This window comes from Leguminivora glycinivorella, chromosome 27 (genome assembly GCF_023078275.1).
Source record: "Leguminivora glycinivorella isolate SPB_JAAS2020 chromosome 27, LegGlyc_1.1, whole genome shotgun sequence".
NCBI lineage: Eukaryota > Metazoa > Arthropoda > Insecta > Lepidoptera > Tortricidae > Leguminivora > Leguminivora glycinivorella.
The window spans coordinates 5,456,346-5,482,524 of record NC_062997.1 but is presented as its reverse complement, the minus strand read 5'-3'; the positions used below and the strand labels follow the sequence as shown (position 1 = coordinate 5,482,524).

Below are 26,179 nucleotides of genomic sequence, written 5' to 3'. Positions count from 1 at the left end.
AAACACGACCAGGACTGTTCTTCACAGAAACTCAAAAGTTCCGTAGCAAAAAGTTCTCCAGGGTGCGCATTAAAATCGCCTAATATAAACACTGATTCTACACTTTGACTTTCAATAATAGCACTTATTTCACTGAGGCATTCTATAAATTCAATTAAATTATCGGTAGAATTGGTGGGCATGTAAACCGAAAATATTAAAATAGAACAGCTGTTTGACAGTACCTTGATAGCAGCCAGACGCACACTTCTACAGGACACTACCAGCACATTAGGAAACCGGTCTTTCCTCCATAACAGGCCGACCCCGCCATAGGGACGCCCGCGCAGCACTCCGGCAGACGTGTCAACGGCCGACGTACCTGTCGCCGCGAAGCGGTCGTCTATGTTTCCCAGGAACGCTAGGTCATGAGGAAGTAACCAGGTCTCCTGCAGAGCGATCACATCCGCCATGTTACATAATCTTCTCACACAGTCGATTGACCTCACAACATTTTTACAGTTAAACGTAATTAACTTTGTGTTGGTGAAACTATTCATTTGAAATATTGGTGTGGTGCCTCATTATGGATTCGTTCGCAGTATTTGGCTTTTTGTGCCCAAAATCAATAAAACGACGATAAGCAATATTTTCTGGCCAAAAATCATCACTTAATAACAAAAAATAAAACCGCCTTCAAAAATAAGCGCGTTACAAAACACGGAGAAACTAAAAAGCAAAAAATAATAAACCTTTGTATTCAGATTTCTTATCGTATTGCAATAATCTAAACATCCAAATTATAAACAAATCAATTATTTTTGCAGTCGGTACCAGACCTGTTCGTCGCCTTGCTATTGCCTGTTTGCCCCACCCAACCATACGCAGGCTGGCACCGACTCCAAAAATAATTGATTTGTTTATAATTTGGATGTTTAGATTATTGCAATACGATAAGAAATCTGAATTCAAAGGTTTATTATTTTTTGCTTTTTAGTTTCTCCGTGTTTTGTAACGCGCTTATTTTTGAAGGCGGTTTTATTTTTTGTTAAAAAAGTTTATTTATTTGTTGATTTTTAGTGGTTCCTATTGATATTATATGTATCAGTCCGAATACATGTACACTAGTGAAAGAATTATCCTTTAACTCCTAACCATTGAGGAGTTGACCTTCCATCATCAGCTCAGCCACATAAAATTATTACCATCAGGCGTAAATACTGGTTTACCTTTGAAAAATACACTAAAAACATTACATGTGCCTATAACATTTGAAGAGTTCCCTCGATTTCTCCAGGATCCCATCATCAGACCCTGACTTGGTGCCAATGGGACCATCTCGGGGTTATACCCGTTCGATCAAAAAAAAAATTTTGAAAATCGGTCCACAATTGTCGGAGATATCGAGGAACATACATACAAAAAAAAAAAAAAAAAAAAAAAAAACATTCAGTCGAATTGAGAACCTCCTCCTTTTTTGAAGTCGGTTAAAAATAAGCTTAATTTGTGCTTAGGCACAAAGATTTTAAATGCATTGTATTCTTTTTGTATTTTCATTTTCATTTGAACCACATTAACGTCAAATCCAGATTTATTTTTAACATAATAAAATACCAAGGCAGATCAAGAGACTACCATACGAAAGTAGACTGGAAGCACTGAAGTTGACTACACTCAAGGAAAGAAGAGATAGAGGTGATCTTATTGAAGTGTATAAAATCCTGAATGGACACTATGACCTCGAAGACTTCAAATCTGTACTCAAAAGAGACACCAATACCCGACTGAGAGGGCACCACTTAAAACTACAGAAACTCTGCATGTCAAACAACAACCCACATAGACACTTCTTTGCTAACAGAGTAGTCACGCCTTGGAACAAGCTACCAGAGGAAGTAGTCTCAGCACCCAACATCAACAGTTTTAAGAACAAATTAGACAAACATAATAATATGAGATAAACCTAGAAAAAGATACCAGGATACAGGCCATATCAGTTGTTTTTTCAACTGCCTGCCTGAATTATATAAATAAATAAATAAATAAATAAATAATCCGATACATCTTTTGTTGAAACATCCTTTGCCACTTCGTATATATAAATAGGTATTTTAATATCAGCGGCTTTAAGTTTCTCCCCGTTACTCAGAATAGCATTCCCTCTATTTCCAACGAAACGGTTTCTCAATCTCTTTTTCTGAACTAATATCCAATCATTAGAACAAGTTTCCTGCTTAAATTCACCTCCACGCACAACATCAGCCATGGAAGTTACTTTTATTGTTTGTTTACATCCGCTTATCTCCGTGTCGGTGATTAGATCAGCTGGTAATGCATGTGTATGCGCTGCGGTCGACGCAGTACTGTCAGTGGGCGCCTGCGCGGGGAGCGGGGGAGGGGCTGAGGCGCCCGGCGCATGCGCACTCCCGAGCGACGACGTCATAACGGCCGGCGCAGGCGAGCGGACGGTTACTTTATGATTCATAACACTTTTTTCGCGATCCACCTCACAAGTTGATAAAATTCGACTACTCTCAGCTGATTGATTTCGTAGCGGGCGAGGCGATATTGATGTCGATTCCATATTTGATGTATTTTCCGCTTCGAGTAAGTATGAAGACGGTTGTACAATGTCACGATAGGTATTTTGGTTGTTGCAATCAGATAAGGATACGTCGACATTACTAGCAATCTGACCGTCTTGGGACATCGGTGGCAGACCTATGGGACCGCTATTTAACTCGAAATCTCTAACAAAAGCTCCTCGTTTTTTATTCACATTTCGTTGCATAGATATATTTGACAAATCCGCCTGAGGCCGTTTTTTAATTAAATCTACCTCCGACCTAAGCAAATTTAGCTGCGTAACTGTGGCAGATTGTTCTTTTAATGATGATACGTCCTGTTGTAACTTCAAAATATCTTTTAATAATTTTGTCACATCAAGATGATCAAACAACAGAGGCGGTAGTTTTTGAAGGTCTCTGGCCACAAATATGGGTCTCTCCTCGGCTATTGTGTTTTTAAAAACCCAAATGATATCATCAATCTCACGTAGTGTCTTTCCACTCCCTTTCCTAGAGATATTTCGCTTTACCGTAGGTATGGCATCAAATAGTAGGTTTTTTGCCTCTAGGATGTCAGACTCCGAGAAAGCACTGATACAAACACGGCTGATTGTTTCCTCTAATACCACATCAATCTTGTTACTCACAAACGCAAGAACTTCGTTTATCACTATATTGCACATTGGACATTTCACCACTTTAGAGGTCATTTTGCCTCGCACGGTACTCGCAATTTACACACGACCGATCGCAATGGCGCGTACGACGAGACTCGATATATCAACGATCCGATATATATCGGATATATATCCAGCTGCATGGGAAGCATGGTCGCGCGATAGACGATAAAATATCAGGCTGTCCCTATCGCACTTACAGATAGTGCGATAGGGACGGCCTGCTATTTTATCGTCTATCGCGCGACCATGCTTCCCGTGCTGGGTTCGACATATATCAATGGATATAAATATCCGATATAATATTACTTTTTATACAATTATTGCAAAACAAAAATGGTAAAAAAATGTAACATTGTTAAAAATATAATTTTTATGTGTTTGTTACTCTTTTTCTACTGAATGTTATGTTTTTTAGTAGATTTTCCTTGTCTAAAGTAGTATTCGTAAATAATGCAACAAAATAATAATATGCCTTCCATACAAAATTGATATAATATATCCGATATATATCATAAATATCCGATATTTCGTTTTCTTTCAACCCCTTATTTGCCAAGAGTGGCACTGAAACCTGAGTAGTTTCATGTGCTCTGCCTACCCCTTCATGGGACACAGGCGTGATTGTATGTATGTATGTATGTATGTATATCCGATATTTTGATATTTATTATAGATATCGGATATTTTCAAACCCTGAATAATAGTTGGGTGTTATCAAAGAGGATCGAGTATTATAAAGAGTTCCTGTCAAGGTATAACCTAACCACAAAATTAAAATTTTGAAAAAACCCCCGACCGTGACATAGCAGACCGATTTTCATGAAACATGGCTAAGAACACTCTCGACTTACTCAGCTTTCAGACAAAAAAAAACTAAATCCATTTTGGTTCATCCGTTCGGAAGCTACGATGCCACAGACAGACACACACACAGACAGACAAACAGACAGACAGACAGACACGTCAAACTTATAACACCCCGTCGTTTTTGCGTCGGGGGTTAAAAATGTGTCCACTATGTCGCGGTCGGGGTTTTTTTTTGAAAATTTTAATTTTTAGTTTTCTTTTTAATTGCCTAGTTTATGATATTTATTGTACATAATATATATTTATGTTTAATAATTATGACACCACACTGTTGGACTTTGACTTCGATTTTTTTTTTCCTATGGCGACTCCACTGATTTTAGAACCACGGTATGCGATAAAAAGTTCTATACGAGTAAGTCTAATAGGCTACTTGCCTCCTAGTCAAATCAGCTTCTTTTTAAGAACTGTCAAATAGTACATTACACGTTTTTCAGTACAGATGAGCCTCCGAAGTTTCGACCTGGCATATAATGAACCACTTCTCGCACTAGTGCGTAAAAAAAACACCATCTGTACTGAAAACGAATTTGAACGACTTGCTAATATGGAATTTATATGAAATCGAATTGAATGACGTCACGGTCAACTCAGTTACTTTATATATTTCTACCTGACTTATTAAATAGAAATTGGATTTAAAAATAACTTATATCCATGTTTTTCTTATAATTATCTGATGCTTTATTTCGTGCATGGTATAAAATATTTTTCTCAAACATGGTATGAAAGATTGATGTTATGTGCCTTATAATTGGCAGCGAAGTATGACGTTGCAGGTGCGGCTAGGACGATTGATAGATAATGGAATTTCATACAAACCTTGCAGGCCAAGGCCGGCAAAGTCTTCTTTTTTAATTTCCAAACACAGATAATTGTGACATAACATCCAGGTATTTAGCCAATTAAAAAAAAAACTATAAGGGGCTTTATAGACGTGCCGAGTTGCCGACTGCAACTGGTACGGGCCCTAGACAATATTTGATTTTGGGTGCGTTTTCATACAAAAAAAAATTTTTTCGTTTTTTTTTTTAATTTTTTTTTAACTTTTTGTTTTTTTATAAGCGTATACGACGTACCACAGGGGAACGAAAATTCGATTATTTTTGCGCTACGACGCACCGTTTAGGAGATACAGCCATCCAAAGTTACTATTTTCTTACTTACTTACTTACTTACTGCGATGGCTCAGCGACCCGAAGTGGATCTTGGCCTCCGACACTAGATTCCGCCATTCGCTCCTATCCTGTGCAATCTGATGCCACTCAGTCACTTGAAGGTCACGCAGGTCTTTCTGGACCTCGTCGATCCATCGGTACCTGGGCCTTCCGACCGGCCGTTTTTCAGTAGATCGCCACAAGTGAGCTCTTTTGGCCGCACGATCCTCTCCCATCCTCTCCACATGGCCGAGCCATCGCAGACGAGAAGCTTTACTCTCGCCGATGACGTTGGGCTCGCCCACTAGCTCTTCCACTTCCAAGTTCTTTTCAGTAGACTTTATTTATTTCATACCATGTTTGAGAAAAGCACTATACATACCTTGGCGGGAAATGTCCCTTTGTCCCGGCCTCTGTAGTAATGTACTATTATTTTTACTACAGTCAAGTTCCCTTCTTCTTCCACCTAAGCCTTTTCCCATTATCTGGGGTCGGCTCTCCTTGTCCTCATTCTCCACACTGTACGATTTTTTGCAGTTTTGGCGTCTATATTCGTATTTACTACAGTCAAGTTCCCTATTATTTTGTATTACAGGTAAGTAAGTGTACGATACCGTACATTTAAATATACAAATAAGTAGGTAGATATAGAACTTTTAGTTGTAACGTTAACCCCGGTCGAACCAGTGTGGAAAGTGGAATAAAAACTGTAAAAATTTATGTGGGCGTTTTCCTAGAATTATCCCTGCGCCCAACATATGGTCCTTCGGTCGGAAAACAAATGAGAACAATTAAATTTCGCGTATTTGGACTTATGGGCCGGGTGTTACAGTGCAGTGCATTGACGCGGTTAGCAACGCTACGTGGACACAGTGTGTTTCGCGGTCGGCAAATTGTCGACACCCGTGGACGTTATCAACTCAAATTGCCATTAAGCGCATTAAAAACAAATTCCGCGCAGTGCGTGGAGTGGTCGGTGCAGTTGTTCGCGCAGGCCCAGCTGTTTTTTCTGCGAGTGGAAGCTGTTGCAGATTCTATGCAACGTGACGTCACCGTGTGGCGGATCGTCGGTGTGCAGTGCACCCGATTTGTGTACCCCATCATCGTCTAAAAAGTCAGGCGAGCCTAGCTATAGTTATATTTTAGGCCAGTGTGCAGTGCTCATTGTTTAAAAGTCAGACTTTTTCTTATGGTAGTTGTCTACCGACGGTGTGTGGACCTGATTTTCATCAGAAGATACTTTGCAGTGCAAAGAAAGTGTTATCACTTATCGTACACTACAGTGTAGTGTGCATTCAATCTCCGAGCTAAACATTGCCTTGGGATATAAAGATACGGCATTTTATTTTGTGCCTAATACGTGCGGTGCTCGTAAATTTAAAACTTTTTAGAACAATAATCGTGAGCCTTGTTTGATAGTGCTTAAGGTACATTTTCGTATAGCGATTATTACTTCGTGTAACTACTGCCGTTGAACATCAAGGAACATTTTGTGACCTTATTTTAACAAGATTAGTGAACTTTTGTTAAGAAAACAATATTTTGGTGTTAAACAACCAACATAGACTTTAAATTATAACTTTAAATCATAAGTTCCAGCACATTCGAAAAATAGACTTGTCCGTTACGTTCAAGTGGACTCGCCCTGTTAGTTCTCGTTGACACGGTTCTCATCAACCCAACTCTGCGATAACGAAACGCCATTCGCAACTAAGGCCGAACGTTTTGGCCAATCGGAGCGCACTGCAGCAGAGCAGTGATTGGTGACTGCGATATAGTGATTTTTGCGTGCAATAGAAAACAATTTGCAGTTTGCAATTACTTCGATTTGGCGTCATAACGGTAAAAGTTGTTTGTGCAAAGTTAAAAATTGCCTTTCAAGTGTTTTTAGTGTTCGTATCGTTTAAAAACCTATACACTATAATTAAAAGTGCAAACAGTGTTTTAGAAAAGTGTTTTTGTATACAATTACATTGTAATAAGCATAATTTATAAGGAAAAATGGGTGATGCACTGAAAAAACTAGTCGCAGCCAGAGGACAAGCCAAAGGGTTTATGACCCGTTTAAGGGCTTACATAAACAACATAGATCCAGGTAACCTTGATTTACATTTATTAAGAGAAAAAAGAGATCGTTTAGTTAAAACATTCTCTGAGTATATGGAACTTAATTTAGAAATTTCATTGATTGATCCAGATGACAAAGAGGTCATAGACACGGTGGAAGCTGCTTACTTTGAGATGGCTGCATATCTCAATTCGCAGTTAATGCCTATTGGTGTCGATTCTACTCTCGCGCGACCTGCGCAAGAGGCCGGTTACGGCGGATACCAAAGGCTCCCACGCATTGAGATCAAAAAATTCAACGGCGAGGTAGGTCAATATAATGATTTTATAACACTTTATAACAGTGTAATTAAAAAAGATCCCAAACTATCGCAGTGCGATAAGTTTTATTACCTTCGTTCGCTCTTATGTGACGAAGCCTTAAATATTATTAAACATTTACCTTTAAATGAGGAAAATTTCGAAGTAGCGCTTAAGTTACTAGCCGATCGCTATGACAATAAGCAGCAAATGATACAATATCATATTACTTCCATTTTAGATTTGCCAAATATGAATAAAACGTCTTCAGCGGCAATTAGGGATTTAGTTATTAACACTAAACAGCACTTAGGTGCTCTTAAGAACATGAATGTTCCAGTGCAACATTGGGATTTAATTATTATGACTGTGTTACAGCGTAAGATTGATCAGTACACCCTTAGAGCTTTCCATTTAGAAAAGCAAGGTTTGGAATTACCTAAGTTGAATGATTTGTTTGAATTTCTAGAGGACCGGGCTGCGGCACTGGAAACCCTTGCCCAGGCGCAACCCCCAACCAAGAGAAGCAGCTTAGTAGTCGCTGCGACAAGTGATGGTTCTACCAAACAATCTACAAAAAACTTAAAATGTAAGTACTGTACCTCTCATTTGCACAAGATGCACCTATGCCCAAAATTCAAACTTTTAAGCATAATGCAACGTCAAGACTATGTAAAGTCAAATAAATTGTGTAACATTTGTTTAAATGAGCACTATGGTAAAAAATGCCTATTTAGTTTTAAATGCTCAGTATGTAAAGAAAAACACAACTCATTGTTACATGAGGATGTCGTTCCCGACAAAAGTACCAGCCAAGTCGCTTTGTTAGCACAGGCAAAATGCGATATACTCCTACCTAGTGTTAGGGTTAAATTAATAGATAAAAAAGGTAATGCTATTTTTACCAAAGCTCTATTAGATAATTGTTGTCAAGTTTCTCTTATAAGAACTGATTTAGCTAGACAGCTTGGCTGCACTTTAGAAGAGATACATGATACAGTTGGTGGAGTCTTCAACTCTGTCAATAGCTCTACGCTACAAACAACTGTTGATGTTTATGCAACGGCAACCAACTTTAAGTTGTCAGTGACTTGCAATGTAACCAGTAGCATAACAAGTAAAATGCCTCAATTTAAGATTAACAAAGAGAATTTTACCATACCTCCATATGTTAAATTAGCCGATGAGGACTTTGATGTCTCTCAAACCGTTGGCATTCTCTTAGACAGTCACTTGTTTTTCCAGAATTTACTGCGAGACCAACTGCTGGCACAGCCTGGTGGTCCGTACCTCCATAACACACGTTTTGGCTACATTGTAGCTGGGAGAGTGAGTGACAGCGAACAAGCTGACTCCTCTCATCTTACAGCAGCGGTCTGTTGCAAACATGTCGGTAACAATTTAATTTTCAATAAGTTAGAGCAGTCAATTTCACAATTTTGGCAAACCGAGAAGGTGCCTGAAATCTACACTGAAGCCAATTCTGAACAAGAATTAGCAGAAAAAATATTTAAAGAGTCAGTTGTGCTAAAAGATAATAGATTTCAGGTAGCTTTACCTCTCAAACAGGATGTCAAAGAAATAAAATTGGGTGATTCACTCACATGTGCCTTAAAAAGGTTTAAAAGTTTGGAAGTTAGACTTGCCAAGGATCCTCTTCTATATAGAGGTTATAAGTCCTTCATTGATGAGTACTTAGAGCTAGGTCATGCAATTAGCATCCCTATATCACAATATGATTTAGATACACAAGCCACATATTTTCTGGCACATCACCCTGTGATCAATGTGAAAAGTTCAAGTACACCACTTAGAATTGTTTTTGAAGGAGGAATGCCAAGCTTAAGCAAAGTTTCATTAAATGATGTACTTCTGAATGGTCCAGTTGTACAAAATGACTTATTTAGCATTCTGATCTTATTTAGATTATTTAAATATGTATTAAATTGCGACATACGTAAAATGTTCAGACAAGTTTTGGTAGAACCATCACATCGTCCGTTACAAAATATATTATGGAGGGATTCCCCCGATAAAGAAGTACAATGTTTGCAGCTTCAGACCGTGACCTATGGTCTCAAAAGTAGTAGTTTTCTAGCCTGTAGATGCTTACTCGAACTGGTCTATAGATATAAGGAGCGTTTTCCTCTGGCTGCAGACGTGTTGCTTCACAACACATATGTTGATGATGCTAATATAACTTGTAATGATAGGGACACTGTCATTAAAACTCGTGACGAGTTAATAGAATTGTTAAAATTAGGCGGCTTTAGCCTACATAAATGGTGTGCAAATGATAGTTCGCTCTTGACTGACCTGCCATCAAATTGCAAAATGGAAAGTAAAGAGGTAAACTTTTCCGAAAATAAGGAAACTGATTTTATACGAACATTAGGTCTCAAGTGCAACCTATCAGAGGATACACTAATAATAAGTTCTCCCAAGCAAGAATTAATTGAAAATTATACAAAGCGAAAAGCATTGAGCTTTATAAGTAAAATGTTTGATCCATTGGGCTTGGCAGGACCCATTGTGGTAAAGGCAAAGCTCCTAATGCAGCAGATATGGCTTGAAGTCCCATCTTGGGACTCCAAACTGCCTGGCAAGCTCAATGAAGATTTTAGAGCTTTCGCAGAAAGCCTAACACAAATGCCAGATATTGTAATCAATCGAAATATAGATACACAAAATGCAAAATCCATTGAAATTTTTGGATTTGCCGATGGATCTAACCTCGCTTATGGATGTTGCATTTATTTGAGAGTTATTGATAATAACAATAAAGTTACAGTAGACTTGCTATGCTCAAGGTCACGCGTGAACCCAATAAAAAAACTCACCACACCACGTGCTGAGCTCAATAGCGCTCTGCTTTTAGCAATTCTGGCACACAAGGTGTATGACATCATTAAGTTAAAATTTGATGCAAAAGTGTATCTATATTTGGATTCTCAAATAGTACTTTCTTGGTTAAAAATTGATCCTCTAAAGCTTACAGTGTATGTAGCAAATAGAGTAAAAATGATTAAAGATCATACAAAGGATTTTTCATGGCATTACATAAATACTCTAGTCAACCCGGCAGATTGTCTGTCAAGAGGTGTGGATCCTCACCTATTACAGCAAAACACATTGTGGTTTCACGGACCCTCAATGTTAAAAAATAGAGAATACAAACCTACGGCTGACGAAGCCATAGAGATGATGCCAGGAGAAATTCCAGAACTAAAGGTTAGTCTGGTAACTGTTTCTCAGAATAATGATCTAGCACTATTCAAAAATTGTTCTAGCATAATAAAAATGAAAAGAATCCTAGCATGGTGCTATAGATTTATAGACAATTGTAAAGCCTGTATTACAAAGAAATATACAGACAAGAAATCGGGATGTCTAACACCTCGAGAATTAAAAAAGTCTTTATTGACAATCATTAGATATGAACAAAATAACCATTTTAGTGATGAAATTAGTGCCTTAAAGGAAAATAAACCTTTTAAATCGAAACTCGATGGGTTACATCCATTCTTGTGTTCCATGAACCTTCTCCGTGTAGGTGGAAGGCTCCAGCATGCAAATCTACCCTATTCTCAAAGGCATCCAATTATATTGCCTAAGGGATCAGATATTACCCGTTATATTATTGAAAATGAGCATAGAGTACTGTTGCATTCTGGAGCAAAGTTTGTGCTAAATAGCTTAAGCTTAACCTATCATATTATGAGTGGGATAAGAGAAGTAACTCATGTACTTTACAAATGTATAACATGTTTCAAATTGAAAGCGAAGCAAGCCCAACAATTGATGGGTTCGCTTCCTCACGACAGGGTAAACCCCTGTAGAGCTTTTAAGAAAGTAGGTATAGATTATGGTGGCCCATTCACTGTAAAAATGTATCGTGTAAGAAAACCTATATTGTATAAAGTGTACATTGCATTGTTTGTATGTTTTACAACAAAGGCAATTCATATTGAATTGGTATCGGATTTGACTACAGAAGCGTTTTTAAACGCATTTAAACGATTTATTTCGCGTAGGAATAAGCCTTCAGTTGTATACTGTGACAATGCAAGCACGTTCAAAGGTGCGAATAACCAGTTGGTTGAATTGTATAAATTACAGTCGGCCGTAGACCACCAACAATCAGTGGTAAACTATGCTGCGGAACTGGGAATAGACTTTAAGTTTATCCCAAGTTACAGTCCAATTTTTGGTGGATTATGGGAGGCTGGGATAAAGAGTTCAAAACACCACTTAAAGCGAGTTGTTGGCACAACCGTTTTAACATACGAGGGTTTAAATACAGTAGTCATACAAATTGAAGGGATTTTAAACTCCCGACCCTTAACGGCTTTGCCCACAACTGACCCAACTGAAATGCCTTATTTAAGCCCAGGCCATTTTTTGACTGGTGACTCGTTGACGTCATATCCAGAGAGTGATTGCACTCATGTACCAATTAATCGTTTGAAATTCTGGCAACAATGCACTCAAATGGTTCAAAGCTTTTGGAAACAATGGCACAAGCAATATTTAGTACAGTTACGGAACCGTCCAAAATGGCGTACTGAAAATACTAACGTAAAAGTTGGTGCATTAGTGCTATTCAGGGATGACAATGTCCCTCCTTTGAGATGGCCTATGGCCAGGGTAGTTGAAACTTTCCCTGGTCCGGATGGGAAAGTAAGAGCGCTTTCCATCAGAACCAGTAAAGGTTCGCTATTAAGAACTAGTATTCATAAGATATCTGTACTCCCAATTGAGACTGATTAAATATATTTGAAATGAATAAATAATTTCCAACATGTAACTTGTACACAAAAAATAAAATCAGAGCTCAACTGGAAGCATATAATATGGCTAGGTTTAAGATAAAAACACAAGTACAAGTAGTCTCACCGGAAACAAACATGGCGCCGGCGTACGTGAACAGGAACGCTGAATCCAACGCGCCCAGTAGCGTGTTGGCGTCCGTTGTATCTGAACAGGAAATAATCATTTTGTATCATGCAAAAACGTACAAACGCGCGGATCCAGACGAGAAATAGTTATTTGTTATACAAGAGTGCAAAGTTGTATTTTAACGCCGAGTGTGGAATTGAAAAACGAGCAAGCGAAAGGATTCTACAGTTGAACCACGAGCGAAGCGAGTGGTTCGAGAATAGAATCCTGAACTTGCGAGTTTTTTAACACACGAGAAGTAAAATACATTTGCACCCGAGTGTAACACAAAACTTTTCCCCTCACTATAGCGAGGAAATTACAACGCAAAAAGCGCGTTTATCACTGCTTTCAGTAGTTCCACAGGTGGTAAATCATCGTGATCACTAGATTCACTCACTTTTATCAATTTTAAAGCAGAAAAAATGATTATATTCAAGGTCAAATTACTTCATCCACTAGTGGATAAAATGCGTTTTTACCCGCTGGTATTAAAGGACATGTAGGGGCACGGCGGTGACGCATGCATTAGAGTCAGCAAATATGAACTTATTACTTTGGAGCTTTAGCTAACAGTCAGTCAGTCACTGAGCGCGAGGCATACAGCGCGCACACAAACTAGTAGTCGTACCGCGGCACCGCCTGGCCCTCACATAGTTTTGTGTACTTATAATTGTAACCTTCTGATCATATAAAGTCGGATTAAATACAGAGTTAATATCGGACATTTAAAGTTTAATTTATCTCCAGTAAAGGTTACCCATAGACTCTTTAAAGTTCGCCACAGTGAATCATTATAGTAACTATTTAACGTTTGGCAATAAACGTTAAAGTGGTGACCCCGACGTGATCTAATTGTCAGAGGAGCCAGGCGGGCTGCGAAGTTGTGAGGACTTTAGTGAATGAGAGTGACATTCCGGGCAGTGACAAGTGCTTAGATGAGCGATCAAAGATCCAGACCAGTGGGCGTGCCAGTTCTAGCGGGCGTGCCAGTGCCAGTGACCGTGCAAGTACAGGTACCGCTAGAGCGTCCAGTATCCAGCGCCGAGAGGTTGGAACAGCAGCCTACAGGGACAACTGAACAGAAAACAGCGACCATGGAGAGTGAACTAGCCGCGATTACGGTGTCAGCTAGGATATATCCTTTCTGGAAAGATATGCCTAAGCAATGGTTCAACCAGTTCGAGGCGATCGTGGGTCCCCAGAAGATGTCCAAAGAGGCAAAGTTCGACCTGGTAGTGGGAAAATTAGGCCGAGAAGAGCTGACCACGATAGGAGACATATTAGATAATACGGAAAGGAATTACGACACCCTGAAAGCTAGGCTCATCAAGGCGTTTCAGGAAAGCGCCGACCGGCAGTTCAACAAACTAGTGAAAGAAATGGACTTAGGGGAACAGAAGCCGTCGCAGCTTTACAGAAGAATGGCCGAAGCGGCCAGGGACGCTAACGTCGCAGAAGAGACTGTCCGGAGGTTATGGTTGCAGAGACTCCCGACAGCATCGAGAGCGCTCCTCGCAATGGTACCAGAGAGCGCAAAGTTGGAGGATCTGGCAGCGATGGCCGACAAGGTGCAGGAGTCCATGGGCTCGGGGGTGATAGCAGCTGTAGCAACCCCGGAGAGCCAGTTGACCACGGCGATAAATGCTGACCTGATAAGTGGGTTCCGAGATATGGCTTTGGAAATAAGGCAACTTAGGACTGAAGTGAACGAACTCAGGTCAAGGCCTCCGACGAGAGATTTCCGTCGGAACAGGAACCGGTCGCGATCAAGGTCGCGCGGCACAAACAGGAATCCGAATTGGTTGTGTAGATACCACTTTAAGTTCCGGGAAAATGCACGGAGCTGTACCCAGCCGTGTGCCTGGGGCAGGCAGCAGCCGTCGGCAGGCGTAGCGCCGCCGACAGCATATACCTGGCAGCAGCAGTCGGCAGGCGCGGAGCCGCCGACCGCGTTCAGCTGGCAGCCACCGCAGGGAAACTAGACGCGGTGCACCCTGGAGCGGCTGGGGGGTGCGTGGAGCCGAGATCGGAAAGCCACCGCTTGTGTGTTTTAGACTTCAATAGTGGTATTAATTTTCTCGTAGACACCGGAGCAGACGTATCCATCGTACCAGCTAGTAGATTCAGTGCCACAGTGCGTCGCGAGTGTGGTTTAAAATTGTACGCAGCTAATAACACGGAAATTAAAACTTTCGCTACAGTGTCGCTAGAGCTCAATTTAGGACTGCGGAGAGCGTTTCGGTGGACATTTATATTGTGTGACGTGACTCGAGCCATCATCGGTGCAGATTTCTTAAGGACTCATAAGTTAATGGTAGATTTGGACAGTAGAATATTAGTTGATAAAGTGACAAACTTTAGATGCGTAGGGTCTATTGAGCATTGTGAACATGTGTCCATAAAATGTATTCGGGATGATAACCCATACCGTGACATCTTGATGCGTTACATGGACGTAGCAAACCCCGTATCGTTTAAAGAACCTGCTAAACACAGTGTAAAGCACTACATAGAGACATCAGGTCCTCCGGTATATGCGCGAGCTAGGCCGTTACCGCGAGATAGATATGAGCAGGCAAAGCAGGAATTTCGTAACATGCAAGCTTTAGGTATTTGCAGGCCGAGTAAGAGTCCTTGGGCCAGCCCCCTACACATAGTTCCGAAGAAGGACGATCAGACCGTGCGGAGACTATAGGAGGCTGAACGCTGTCACGAAGCCGGACAGGTACCCGATTCCCAGGTTACAAGACTTCACGTACGGATTATCGGGTAAGTCACTATTTTCCACTTTAGATATCAATCGAGCATATCATGCCATAGAAGTCGCACCTGAAGACATCGAGAAAACGGCAATAATTACGCCTTTCGGATTATTTGAGTTCCCAAGGTTATGTTTTGGATTACGTAACGCAGCACAAACGTTTCAGCGTTTCATGAACGCTGAATTACAGGACATCGAGGCGATCACTGATAACCTAGGCGCAAAGTCTTCATTATTTTGTTACATAGATGATATAATAGTAGCTTCAGAGAACGATAGTGTGCATAGGGAACATCTTGCAAAAATTTTTGAGCGTTTCGAAAAAGTCGGTTTAACGATTAATTTGAGTAAATGTCAGTTTGGATTATCGCAGGTAGATTTTTTAGGTTATACAGTTTCAGAAAACGGATTACGACCACGCGACGACAAAGTAAAGGCTATTATTAACTATCCGAGACCCGAGACCGTTGAGCAACTTAGGCGTTTCTTAGGAATGGTTAACTTTTATAGAGCACATCTAGGTAAAGCCGCGGAGATACAGAATCATTTAAATAAGTTTTTGCACAACTCGAAGAAAAAAGATCAGACGAAAATTGAGTGGGACGCCGAGGCAGAGACCGCGTTCGAGCAGTGTAAGGAAAGCCTTAAAAGCGCCGTTACATTGTCATTTCCGGTACCGGACGTTCCACTAGCTCTTATGACCGACGCGTCTGGAACTTGTGCAGGTGGCGTGCTACAGCAACGCACGAATAACGTTTGGAGACCCCTTGGGTATTTCTCAAAAGCATTTTCAGAGGCTCAGAAAAAGTACAGTACATATGATAGGGAATTGACTGCAATATACATGGCTATAGTACATTTTAGAAACATGGTAGAAGGCCGGAGGTTGATAGTGTATACGGACCATAAGCCCCTCACGGTAGCGTTAACAAAAGTAGGCTCAGCGAAAGAAACACCTAGGCGAGCGAGACAACTAATGTTTATAAGCGAATTTACGAGCGAAATAGAACACATTAGCGGCTCTCAGAATATAGTTGCTGACGCGCTATCACGTGTAGAAACAATAGCGTGCCCTGTAGCAAGCGATTTCGAAGAAATTGCGCAAGCACAGGAAGCAGATAAGCAGTTCGCGGACCTGTTTACAACAGATAGAACAAAGTATAAATTGTTAGGCATGCCAAATTCAAACGTAAGGTTATATTGTGAAATATCAGGTGACGTGGCTCGACCGTATTTACCAGAACAATTCAGGAAGATAGCGTTCGAGTCAGTACATAATGTTAGTCATCCTGGGATTAGGACCACGCGTAAGATGGTAGCCCAAAGATATTTTTGGCCAGGCATGAATAAAGATGTAGGCACATGGGCAAGGGCGTGCGTACAGTGCCAAAGGGCAAAGGTAAATAGGCACACGATATCGAAGTTAGGTAAATTTCAGGACGCGGAAAGGTTTAAGCATATTCATGTGGACATCGTGGGACCTTTACCCACGACAGCTCAAGGTTTTAGGTACATAGTTACTATGATAGATCGTCGCACTAGATGGCCGGAAGCCATACCAATAGTTGACATGACAGCGGAAACAGTATCTAAAGTTATTTATGAAAATTGGATTTGTAGATTCGGTTGTCCAAGTTTAATTACAACGGATCAAGGTAGACAATTTGAAAGCGATCTATTTAGGGGTTTGATGAAATTTCTAGGCGTTCAGAAGGTACGTACAACGCCTTATCACCCTCAGAGCAACGGGATCGTCGAACGTTGGCATCGGGTAGCTAAAAGTGCTCTAACAGCCAGGTTAGCAGACAACGCATCCTGGACGGACGAGCTTCCAACGGTTCTACTAGGACTCCGAGCAGCGTGCAGGTCAGACAATGAGGTAAGTGCAGCTGAGATGCTATACGGTCATGTATTGAGATTACCGGGTGATTTTTACGTTCAATCACAAAAAAATTCCGACGACCCATTTTCATATGTAGAAAGACTTAGATCGGTAGTCGAGAGTCTACGTCCCGCGTCACGAGCGAATAGCGAGTCAAGAAAATTATTTGTGCATAAAGAGTTAGAGTCATGTTCTCATGTTTTTGTAAGGAATGATATGGTACGTAAACCGCTTACTCCTAATTATGACGGACCATATTTAGTATTGAATAGAAGGCCTAAGACTTATAAAATTCAGTTACCTAACAGACAAGTAGAGATATCCATAGATAGGTTAAAACCAGCATTTTTGTTAAATGAACGGCCAGAAGTAGAAAGTTCCTCTGAAAAGACAGGTAATAGTAATACAGGTTTGAGCACAAATGAGCCTAAACAGCCTTTAGTGCAACAAACGCCGACACCTGTGACTCGTACCACGCGGAGCGGGCGAGTTATAAATAGGCCAGTTAGATTTTTGCTTGATGGATAGTTGTCACATACAGGTAGTACCACAGTCAATATATGGGAGTACAATGACTTTAAGAATATCTATGTTGAGAGCTGAGGAGTAAAGTTACTTGCGCGGAGGGTTTCCCGCAAGTGATCATTTCTTAATCCAGGTTTTCCTAAATTCAGGAAACCCGGGTCCACTACATTTGTCTTTTAACTTAGTATCTCCTGGATGGAGACTGGACCCTGGGGATGGAAATCCCCTAAAGTAGGACGTTAGTCACTCCACCGGGTGGATGACTACATTCAAACATAATTACTTATCGCTAAAGTTTTTTTTCAGTTTCAAGTCGGGCTCTATAAAAGAGTTCCGCAACTTAGTTTAGAGTTAAAGTACGGCAGGTCGCGTAGGTACTGTGACGATGTTTAATTGCTAAGTATGCGTATCAAGGTGGTACGTGATATGTCATAAGTAGTAATATACTGATTCATGATTGTTGTAGCATATTTAAACAGATGTTTTTTTAAATACATGTATTAAATCCAAATTCATCTCGAAACGTATTAGACGTTAGAGTATCAAATTAGTTTGCCAGTTTATATAATATTTGGATTGTTTAACAATGGGATTATCTCAAGGAAAGCAAGACGATAGTAACTCACACAATGCTATTGCTATAGCAAAAGTAGAAAATTTGTCTAATCAAGTGGAGTCAAAACTAAATTATGTCGGAATTGGACTCATCGTTTTGGGAATAATTTTGTTTTTGGCAATGTGTTACATTGTAAGAACGAAATGTAAGCAATGTGCAAGATCGTGGGTACAGAGAACTGTGGAGAACATACCACCCACAGCGATCAAAGTCCATACTGTTCCTGCTAACCCACAACAAGTGTATTAACAATAAGTGTCATTATGTGAAGAAACATGTTTAGCTTGTGTTATTAAGTTTTAAGTTCTCAGAACTAGATGTATGTTATTATAAATGAAACAGTGTTTGTGTAAGGTGTTCGTGGATCTGGAAAAGGCATACGATAGAGTTCCTCGTAAGGTTCTGTGGTGGTGTATGAGAGAGAAGGGAGTGCCAGAGAAGTATGTGAGGCTTGTTCAGGCGATGTATGATAGAGCTAGTACTCACGTCAGGTCTGAAGCTGGAGTCACCGACAAGTTCAATGTGGCGGTAGGTCTACACCAGGGGTCGGCTTTAAGTCCTTATTTGTTCCTCCTGGTTATGGATGCTCTGACATCGGACATACAGGAGGAAGCACCCTGGTGTATGCTGTTCGCCGATGACATTGTTCTTGTTGGGGAAAATGCACTTGAGGTCCAGAGCAGACTGGGAAAATGGCAAGAAAGACTGGAAAGTGTGGGACTGAAAATCAGTAGAACCAAAACTGAACATATGTTCTGCGATTTCGGTGGTCTATCCAGTTTTTCCCCTATTGCCTTAGATGGTGTATACCTACCAGTCTGCTCCGACTTCCGGTACCTTGGGTCATTATTCCAAAATGACGGAAGCATCGACCGTGACGTGAAAAATAGAATAAATGCGGGATGGATGAAATGGCGACAGGTCTCAGGGACAACATGCGATCGACGGATGCCCCTTAAACTTAAGGGGAAAATCTACAAGACGATTGTGAGGCCTGTTGTATTGTATGGATCTGAATGCTGGGCGACAAAGGTGGAGGATGAAAGGAGAGTGCACGTAGCGGAAATGAGAATGTTGAGATGGATGTGTGGAGTGACCAGAATGGATCGGATCAGGAATGAGTATATTAGGGGAAGTTTGAAAGTTGCGCCTATAACGGAAAAGATGAGGAGTGGCAGGTTGGCGTGGTTCGGTCATGTAATGAGGAGGGATGAATGTCATATAGGCAAAAGAATGTTGGAGATGAAGGTTGATGGATGGAGAGGGAGGGGTAAACCCAAACAACGCTGGATGGATTGTGTGAAAGAGGATATGAGGAAGAAAGATGTGAGTGTTGAGATGACGAAAGATAGAGGAGAATGGAAGAGGAAGACGTGTTGTACCGACCCCACATAACGTGGGATAAGGGTAGGAGGAAGAAGAAGTGTTTGTGTAATGTAATGTAATGTAACTAGAGCGGATATGATTTCGCAACTCTTGTTTACCATATGAACGTTAGCTTGGTAAGCGTTCCTTGAACCTTTAGCACTGTAAGGTTTGTGTTACATTGTTAGCAAATACTTGGCTATTATTAGCTTTGATTATTTTTTGTATGATGTTGTATTAATTTGGACCTTTTCTTTTCTTTTTGAAAAAAAGAAAAGGGGGGAATGATGTAGGGGCACGGCGGTGACGCATGCATTAGAGTCAGCAAATATGAACTTATTACTTTGGAGCTTTAGCTAACAGTCAGTCAGTCACTGAGCGCGAGGCATACAGCGCGCACACAAACTAGTAGTCGTACCGCGGCACCGCCTGGCCCTCACATAGTTTTGTGTACTTATAATTGTAACCTTCTGATCATATAAAGTCGGATTAAATACAGAGTTAATATCGGACATTTAAAGTTTAATTTATCTCCAGTAAAGGTTACCCATAGACTCTTTAAAGTTCGCCACAGTGAATCATTATAGTAACTATTTAACGTTTGGCAATAAACGTTAAAGACAAAACACGTGTTTCCGAGCTAGTGACGGGAAAAAGTTATTTGTTATACAAGGGTGCAAAGTTGTATTTTAACGCCGAGTTTAGAATTGCAAAACAAGTTTTTTAACACACGAGAAGTAAAATACATTTGCACCCGAATGTAACACAAAACTTTTCACCGCACTATAGCGAGGAAACTACAACGCAAAAAATGCGTTTATCACTGCTTCCAGTAGTTCCACAGGTGGTAAATCATTTATATTAAGGTGCATTAGGGTAATTCCGAAAGTCGTCTAATTACGAAAGTCGCATAAAAATCACCATTATTCCCATCATATCAAGATTCCCCTTTCGGAAATATCCGAGCATTTCTGTCATTCGGAATTACCCTATTAATGCACCTTACTAGATTCACCTGCTTTTATCAATTTTAAAGCAGTTAATTTGACTTTATTCAAGGTCAAATTACTTTATCCACTAGTGGATAAAATGCGTTTTTACCCGCTGGTATTAAAGGACAAAACACGTGTTTCCGAGCTAGTGAGGGGAAAAAACGATTAAAATACTTACTGAAAGGTGCCCAGTTGCACCAATTCTCGTCGTTAGGGTCCACGTCTGGTGGTGGAACCAGTCCTGAGCAGTTTTGATGCAGAACACTCTTGACAACGGAGATTGGTTTCCGGGTCAGGTGGTACGTCATGTATGTGAAGTAGGTAAGGATTAGGACGAAGATCTGGTAGCTGGAAAGAGATGGTCAGATTGAGTTATAAATATTATTAAAAAAACCGGCCAAGTGCGAGTCGGACTCGCGCACCGAGGGTTCTGTAAATTTATGGTTTTCGTAATTTTTCCTTTATCTATGCTATAAGACGTTGCTTCGTACCAAATTTCAAGATTCTGAGTTCACTGGAAGCACCCTGTAGGTTTTGATTCCCTTGCAAGTGTCGAAAATTTGCGGCATAAACGGCTGTATCTTTTGATTGCGTTGGCTTAGAAGTTTGATTTTTTCACAGCTTCAAGGGACAGTAGACCTGAGTAATTGATATAAATTTCAGCTTCATACCTCCACGCGTTCCTGAGAAAAAGGGTCTTGACAGACGGACGGACGGACGGACAGACGGACAACAAAGTGATCCTATAAGGGTTCCGTTTTTTCCTTTTGAGGTACGGAACCCTAAAAATAATAATAGGATATTAAAATATTATTTTTAATACAGTTGCTCAAAAAGTGCCCGTTTTTTGGCTGTTTAGCGTGCGAGAAGTTGTATTTTACGCACTAGCGCGTAAAAAGTATGCGTTCCATTTTACGACTACATATCGAGCAGTTTCAATGTTAGTCTATTTTACTAAGACGGAATAAAATTATAAACATACTATTAAGTGATTAATGCTTAAAACATTGATATTTCATATGTAATTGTTTACTTTTAGTCATACTAAACATAATTTATAAAATGGTTTATACTTTGAAATAATGAGTCGGGTAAACAGAACGTGAAATCGAACGAAACGCGTCTTCTGACAAAGTAGAGGCGTCTACCATGTTTTAACTGAATGCAAGCACGTTCAAAAACCTTAATATGTTACGCGATTTGTCATAATTATTTCATCTTATTTGCAATACATCGAGGCATAAATGGGTCGATTGAATTAAAATGTAGGTATATATTAAACAATCTTCCCAAATCGTAAATGTTTATGTTTTTATCCCAATGAAATAAATAAATTGTGTTAGTTGAATAGCAAAATTGAAAATATGCACGCAAGTAGTTAAAAGCTTTAAAGATACGCCTTTGAATTGTCAAAATGCGTCAATGTTATTGCGAAAGTTGCGGATTGTTTATCATTTTATTTCGTTGTAGTAGTGTTTTTTCGCAACTGTATTAAAAAACGTCGTTCGTCACACGTGCGAGAATGTCATTCTTCTCGCACTTATAACGAAATGTACTATTTCAGTACAGATGGTGTTTTTTTTACGCACTAGTGCGAGAAGTGGTTCATTATATGCCAGGTCGAAACTTCAGAGTCTCATCTGTACTGAAAAACGTCGTACGATACACGTGCGAAAAGGAAATTCGTAACTCGTGTCGATTTAAAACACTCCCTTCGGTCGTGTTTTAATTTATCGCCACTCGTTTCCAACTTCCTTTTTTACGCACTTGTATCGTAATGTACTATTGCCAGTCACTTTTCGGTGAAGGGAAACATCATGAGGAAACCGGACTAGTTCCAATAACGTCTAGTTACCCTTCAGGTTGGAAGGTCAGATGGCAGTCGCTTTCGAAACTAGTGCCTACGCCAAATCTCGTTGAATTATTTTTACGAGAGTGTCAAACAGTTTTCAAATTTTATTAAAGTCTCTGGTGTAGTTATTTCTATTGGGTAAATTGTAACTGGTACCCTGCGATACAGGCATAGCCTAGTGCGGGGGCCCCTGTCACATTCTGTAATGTAACAATTGGAAATAAAGATTTTAGGATTAGTTGTCAAAGACCCCAGGCTCCCATGAGCGGCGGCAAATGCCGGGATAACGCAAGGACGATGATGACTGTACCTATGTGTCACTCTTCTCACTCGAGCAATTGATGTCAACTCATAACATGATAGTGTCCATATGTATCCTTATCTCAAAATGGCGATGGCGCGTGCCACATAATTGATGAGTCATATTCATATTACATTACTGTCATCTGAGCTGTACTTGTTGATTGACTGTACGTATGCCGTAAATAAACTATTCAATATATAATAGTATTTTATGTAACTGGCGTTTAAGTGAGGTCAAAAAAGACGAGTAGCGTGGGTAATAATTTGTGGCGAAGTCGAAAATTGTTATTAAGATGCCACGAGTATTTTTTGACTTCGTGAAACACCGTTGCAAATAATACTTTTTCCATGACCCTGCACTTAGTTTTTTAATAGTTTACTTGAATAACTTTCGTCACTTCGTGAAATTCCCACTATTTCCTGTATTTTGACGCAAAGGTTTGCACTGTCAGCTCAGCTGCCCAAAATCTTCAATTCACGAGCAGAATCGTTATAACAATGCGTTGCCACATGGTTACAAAGCCAAACAATGCGTTTTCAGTTTTTTCGATACTGAGCGCATGCGCGGAAAGCTGGCGGACGCTGGCTTTGGGGAATAGACTTTTTCCCCTCACTATTTCGGAAACACGTGTTTTGTCCTTTAATACCAGCGGGTAAAAACGCATTTTATCCACTAGTGGGTAAAGTAATTTCACCTTGAATAGGGGCAAATTTTCTGCTTTAAAATTGATAAAAGTGGGTAAATCTAGTAATGAAGATGTTTTACCACCTGTGGAACTACTGGAAGCAGTGATTAAGGCGTTTCTTGCGTTGTAGTTTCCTCGCTATAGTGAGGGGAAAAGTTTTGTGTTACACACGAGTGCAAATGTATTTTACTTCTCGTGTGTTGAAAAACTCGCAAGCTCAGGATTCTATTCTCGAACCACTCGCTTCGCTCGTGGTTCAACTATAGAATCCTTTCGCTTGCTCGTTTTTCAATTCCACACTCGGCGTTAAAATACAACTTTGCACTCTTATATAACAAATAACTATTATGTAGGGTTTTAAATATCTATGCACGACCCTGTAAATGAGAAATTATAACAGTTCGGGAGTAGAAAAATATTATTATGTGTTACTGATAAAAATACCGCAAAAGGAAGTTAGGTATTAAAGATAAAAGACTGACATAAATTAGATAATGCATTCAGCATTACGTTAGCAAAAATAGCAGAGATAATAGTTATTTGTTATACAAGGAGGCAAAGTTGTATTTTAACGCCGAGTGTGGAATTGAAAAACAAGCAAGTGAAAGGATTCTATAGTTGAACCACGAGCGAAGCGAGTGGTTCGAGAATAGAATCCTGAACTTGGCGAGTTTTTCAACATACGAGAAATAAAATACATTTGCACCCGTATGTAACACATAACTTTTCTTCTCACTATAGTGAGGAAAGTAGGTACAACGCAAAAAAAAAAAAACGTTTTTCCCACTGCTCTCAGTAGTTCCACAGGTGGTAAATCATCATCATCACTAGATTCATGTGCACTTTTATCAATTTTAAAGCAGAAAATTTTACTATATTTTGGGTCAAATTACTTTTATCCACTAGTGGACAAAATGCGTTTTTACCCGCTAGCATTAAAGGACAAAACACGTGTTTCCGAGCTAGTGAGGGAAAATAGTTATTTGTTTTACAAGGGAGCAAAGTTGTTGTTTAACCGCACGTGCCAAAATTGATTATTGTACATGAAAACGATGAAAAAAAAATTTTTGCTAATTTAACTAAAAGTGTTATACAGGGTGGTTCCTGATAACGAACATAACGAAATGTCGAATTTAACGGAAAAGAAAAATAACACGGTGTATAAATATATAATAATTTCAATATCAACTTTATGACAACCAAAATTAAAATTTTGAAAAAACCCCCGACCGCGACATAGTGGACCGATTTTCATGAAACATGGCTAAGAACACTCCCGACTAACTCAGCTTTCAAACAAAAAAAAACTAAATCGAAATCGGTTCACCCGTTCGGGAGCTACGGTGCCACAGACAGACACACACACAGACAGACAAACAGACAAACAGACAGACAGACAGACAGACAGACAGACACGTCAAACTTATAACACCCCGTCGTTTTTGCGTCGGGGGTTAAAAACAAGGTATAACATCAATTGAGTAAACTGCAAAGCGCAGACTACAGATAAGAAAAGAATAGCGGCCTTAAGGTCAATCAGATGCCGAAGGTGAAGTCATAGTTCATTGCATAAGTGCGAAAGCCATGTTTCATGAAAATCAGTCCACTATGTCGCGGTCGGGGGTTTTTTCAAAATTTTAATTTTGTGGTTAGGTTATGGCCTCAGAAACGCGTGGTTCAAGTTATGCGGGTTCCTCGCGAGCACCTTGTATAATATTTGCTTCACAGTGTAAGGCCAGAGCCGGGGCGTGTAGCGGGTAGCGGGGCGGGCGAGAGTGCGTCCACCCTATGCAGCGTCGACTCAGGACAGTCAGGACACTTGTATGGAAAATGAAATGAAATGAAAATGAAAATGAAATATTTATTTTTCAAGTAGGCATATTACAATGCGCATATGAACGTCAAATAAAGCTACGCCGGCTCTAACCCTACGCCTCAGCCTCGAGAAGATTTCAGTCCCCCCTCAGTTGGGAGGGGGGTATCCACTATGGGACCGGCAAGAAACTCGGCGGGCAATGGGCTTCAATTGTTTGACATGCACGCCGCACGCATTGAGCGTCCACTCAAGCCTTACGCCGTGGCTTGCGTGGGCGATGCGACGCATACGAAATCAAACCTTATCGATATGGAAGCATAGATTTAGAATTATTAAACTAGATTGTTTAATTAGGTCAAAAAGTGTGTCCACATGAGAGGTAATTGTTTGGGCTGGTGTCCCTCTCGCACTTGCTGACAATGTCAACATTATTCAGTGACGTCATCACTGTCATAAATTGGGGATACCAGTCAATTTTCAAAGTTACTACTAAATCTACTAACACCCAATTGAAAGTATTTTTTAATTATACAAATCTTTGAATAACTGGCATCAAAATAATTACATTATAATTATTTTCAAATTTTTTGATATATATCGAAATCCTAGTTTGAATATAACATTAAAATAAAATAAGAAGTTATAAAGTCAGGTAATATACAGATAAAAATACTACTAATATGGGAACCTCATTAACACTGGCAACACGTGCGAGAGGGACACCAGCCCAAACAATGCCCTCTCATGTGGACCGTTTTCGCTAGTCTGATACGATCGACTTTCTGTTTCAGTAATAAGGTTTAATTTCGTATGGCAAAAAATG

The 26,179-nt window shown here is 40.0% G+C and overlaps 2 protein-coding genes across 5 annotated transcripts in view; one reads left to right on the top strand and one right to left on the bottom strand.

The window, feature by feature from the left end:
• The window catches only part of LOC125240232 (glucose-6-phosphate exchanger SLC37A2), a 52,447-nt gene that overhangs the window by 18,200 nt on the left and 8,068 nt on the right, over positions 1 to 26,179 (bottom strand). For all 4 annotated transcript variants that reach the window (XM_048148059.1, XM_048148061.1, XM_048148058.1 and 1 more), the window contains exons 2-3: positions 20,878 to 21,047; positions 12,514 to 12,594 (exon numbers count right to left, since the gene is read on the bottom strand). In XM_048148059.1, the coding sequence (XP_048004016.1) occupies positions 12,514 to 12,594; positions 20,878 to 21,047 (251 nt within the window). The remainder of the gene's footprint in view (positions 1 to 12,513; positions 12,595 to 20,877; positions 21,048 to 26,179) is intronic.
• LOC125240234 lies at positions 6,403 to 9,176 on the top strand. The gene is made up of 4 exons (XM_048148062.1): positions 6,403 to 7,345; positions 7,448 to 7,623; positions 8,087 to 8,206; positions 8,863 to 9,176. The coding sequence occupies exons 1-3, from the start codon at positions 7,252 to 7,254 to the stop codon at positions 8,150 to 8,152; spliced, it is 336 nt and encodes a 111-aa protein (XP_048004019.1). The 5' UTR covers positions 6,403 to 7,251; the 3' UTR covers positions 8,153 to 8,206; positions 8,863 to 9,176.

Excerpts from the sequence above, each read along its gene's own strand:
- LOC125240234 (XM_048148062.1), top strand. The coding sequence starts at position 7,252 with ATGGGTGATGCACTGAAAAAACTAGTCGCAGCCAGAGGACAAGCCAAA. Across the intron at positions 7,346-7,447 it reads CATAAACAACATAGATCCAG|ATGACAAAGAGGTCATAGAC; the intron begins GTAACCTTGATT and ends TGATTGATCCAG. Across the intron at positions 7,624-8,086 it reads TCAAAAAATTCAACGGCGAG|AGGACCGGGCTGCGGCACTG; the intron begins GTAGGTCAATAT and ends TTGAATTTCTAG.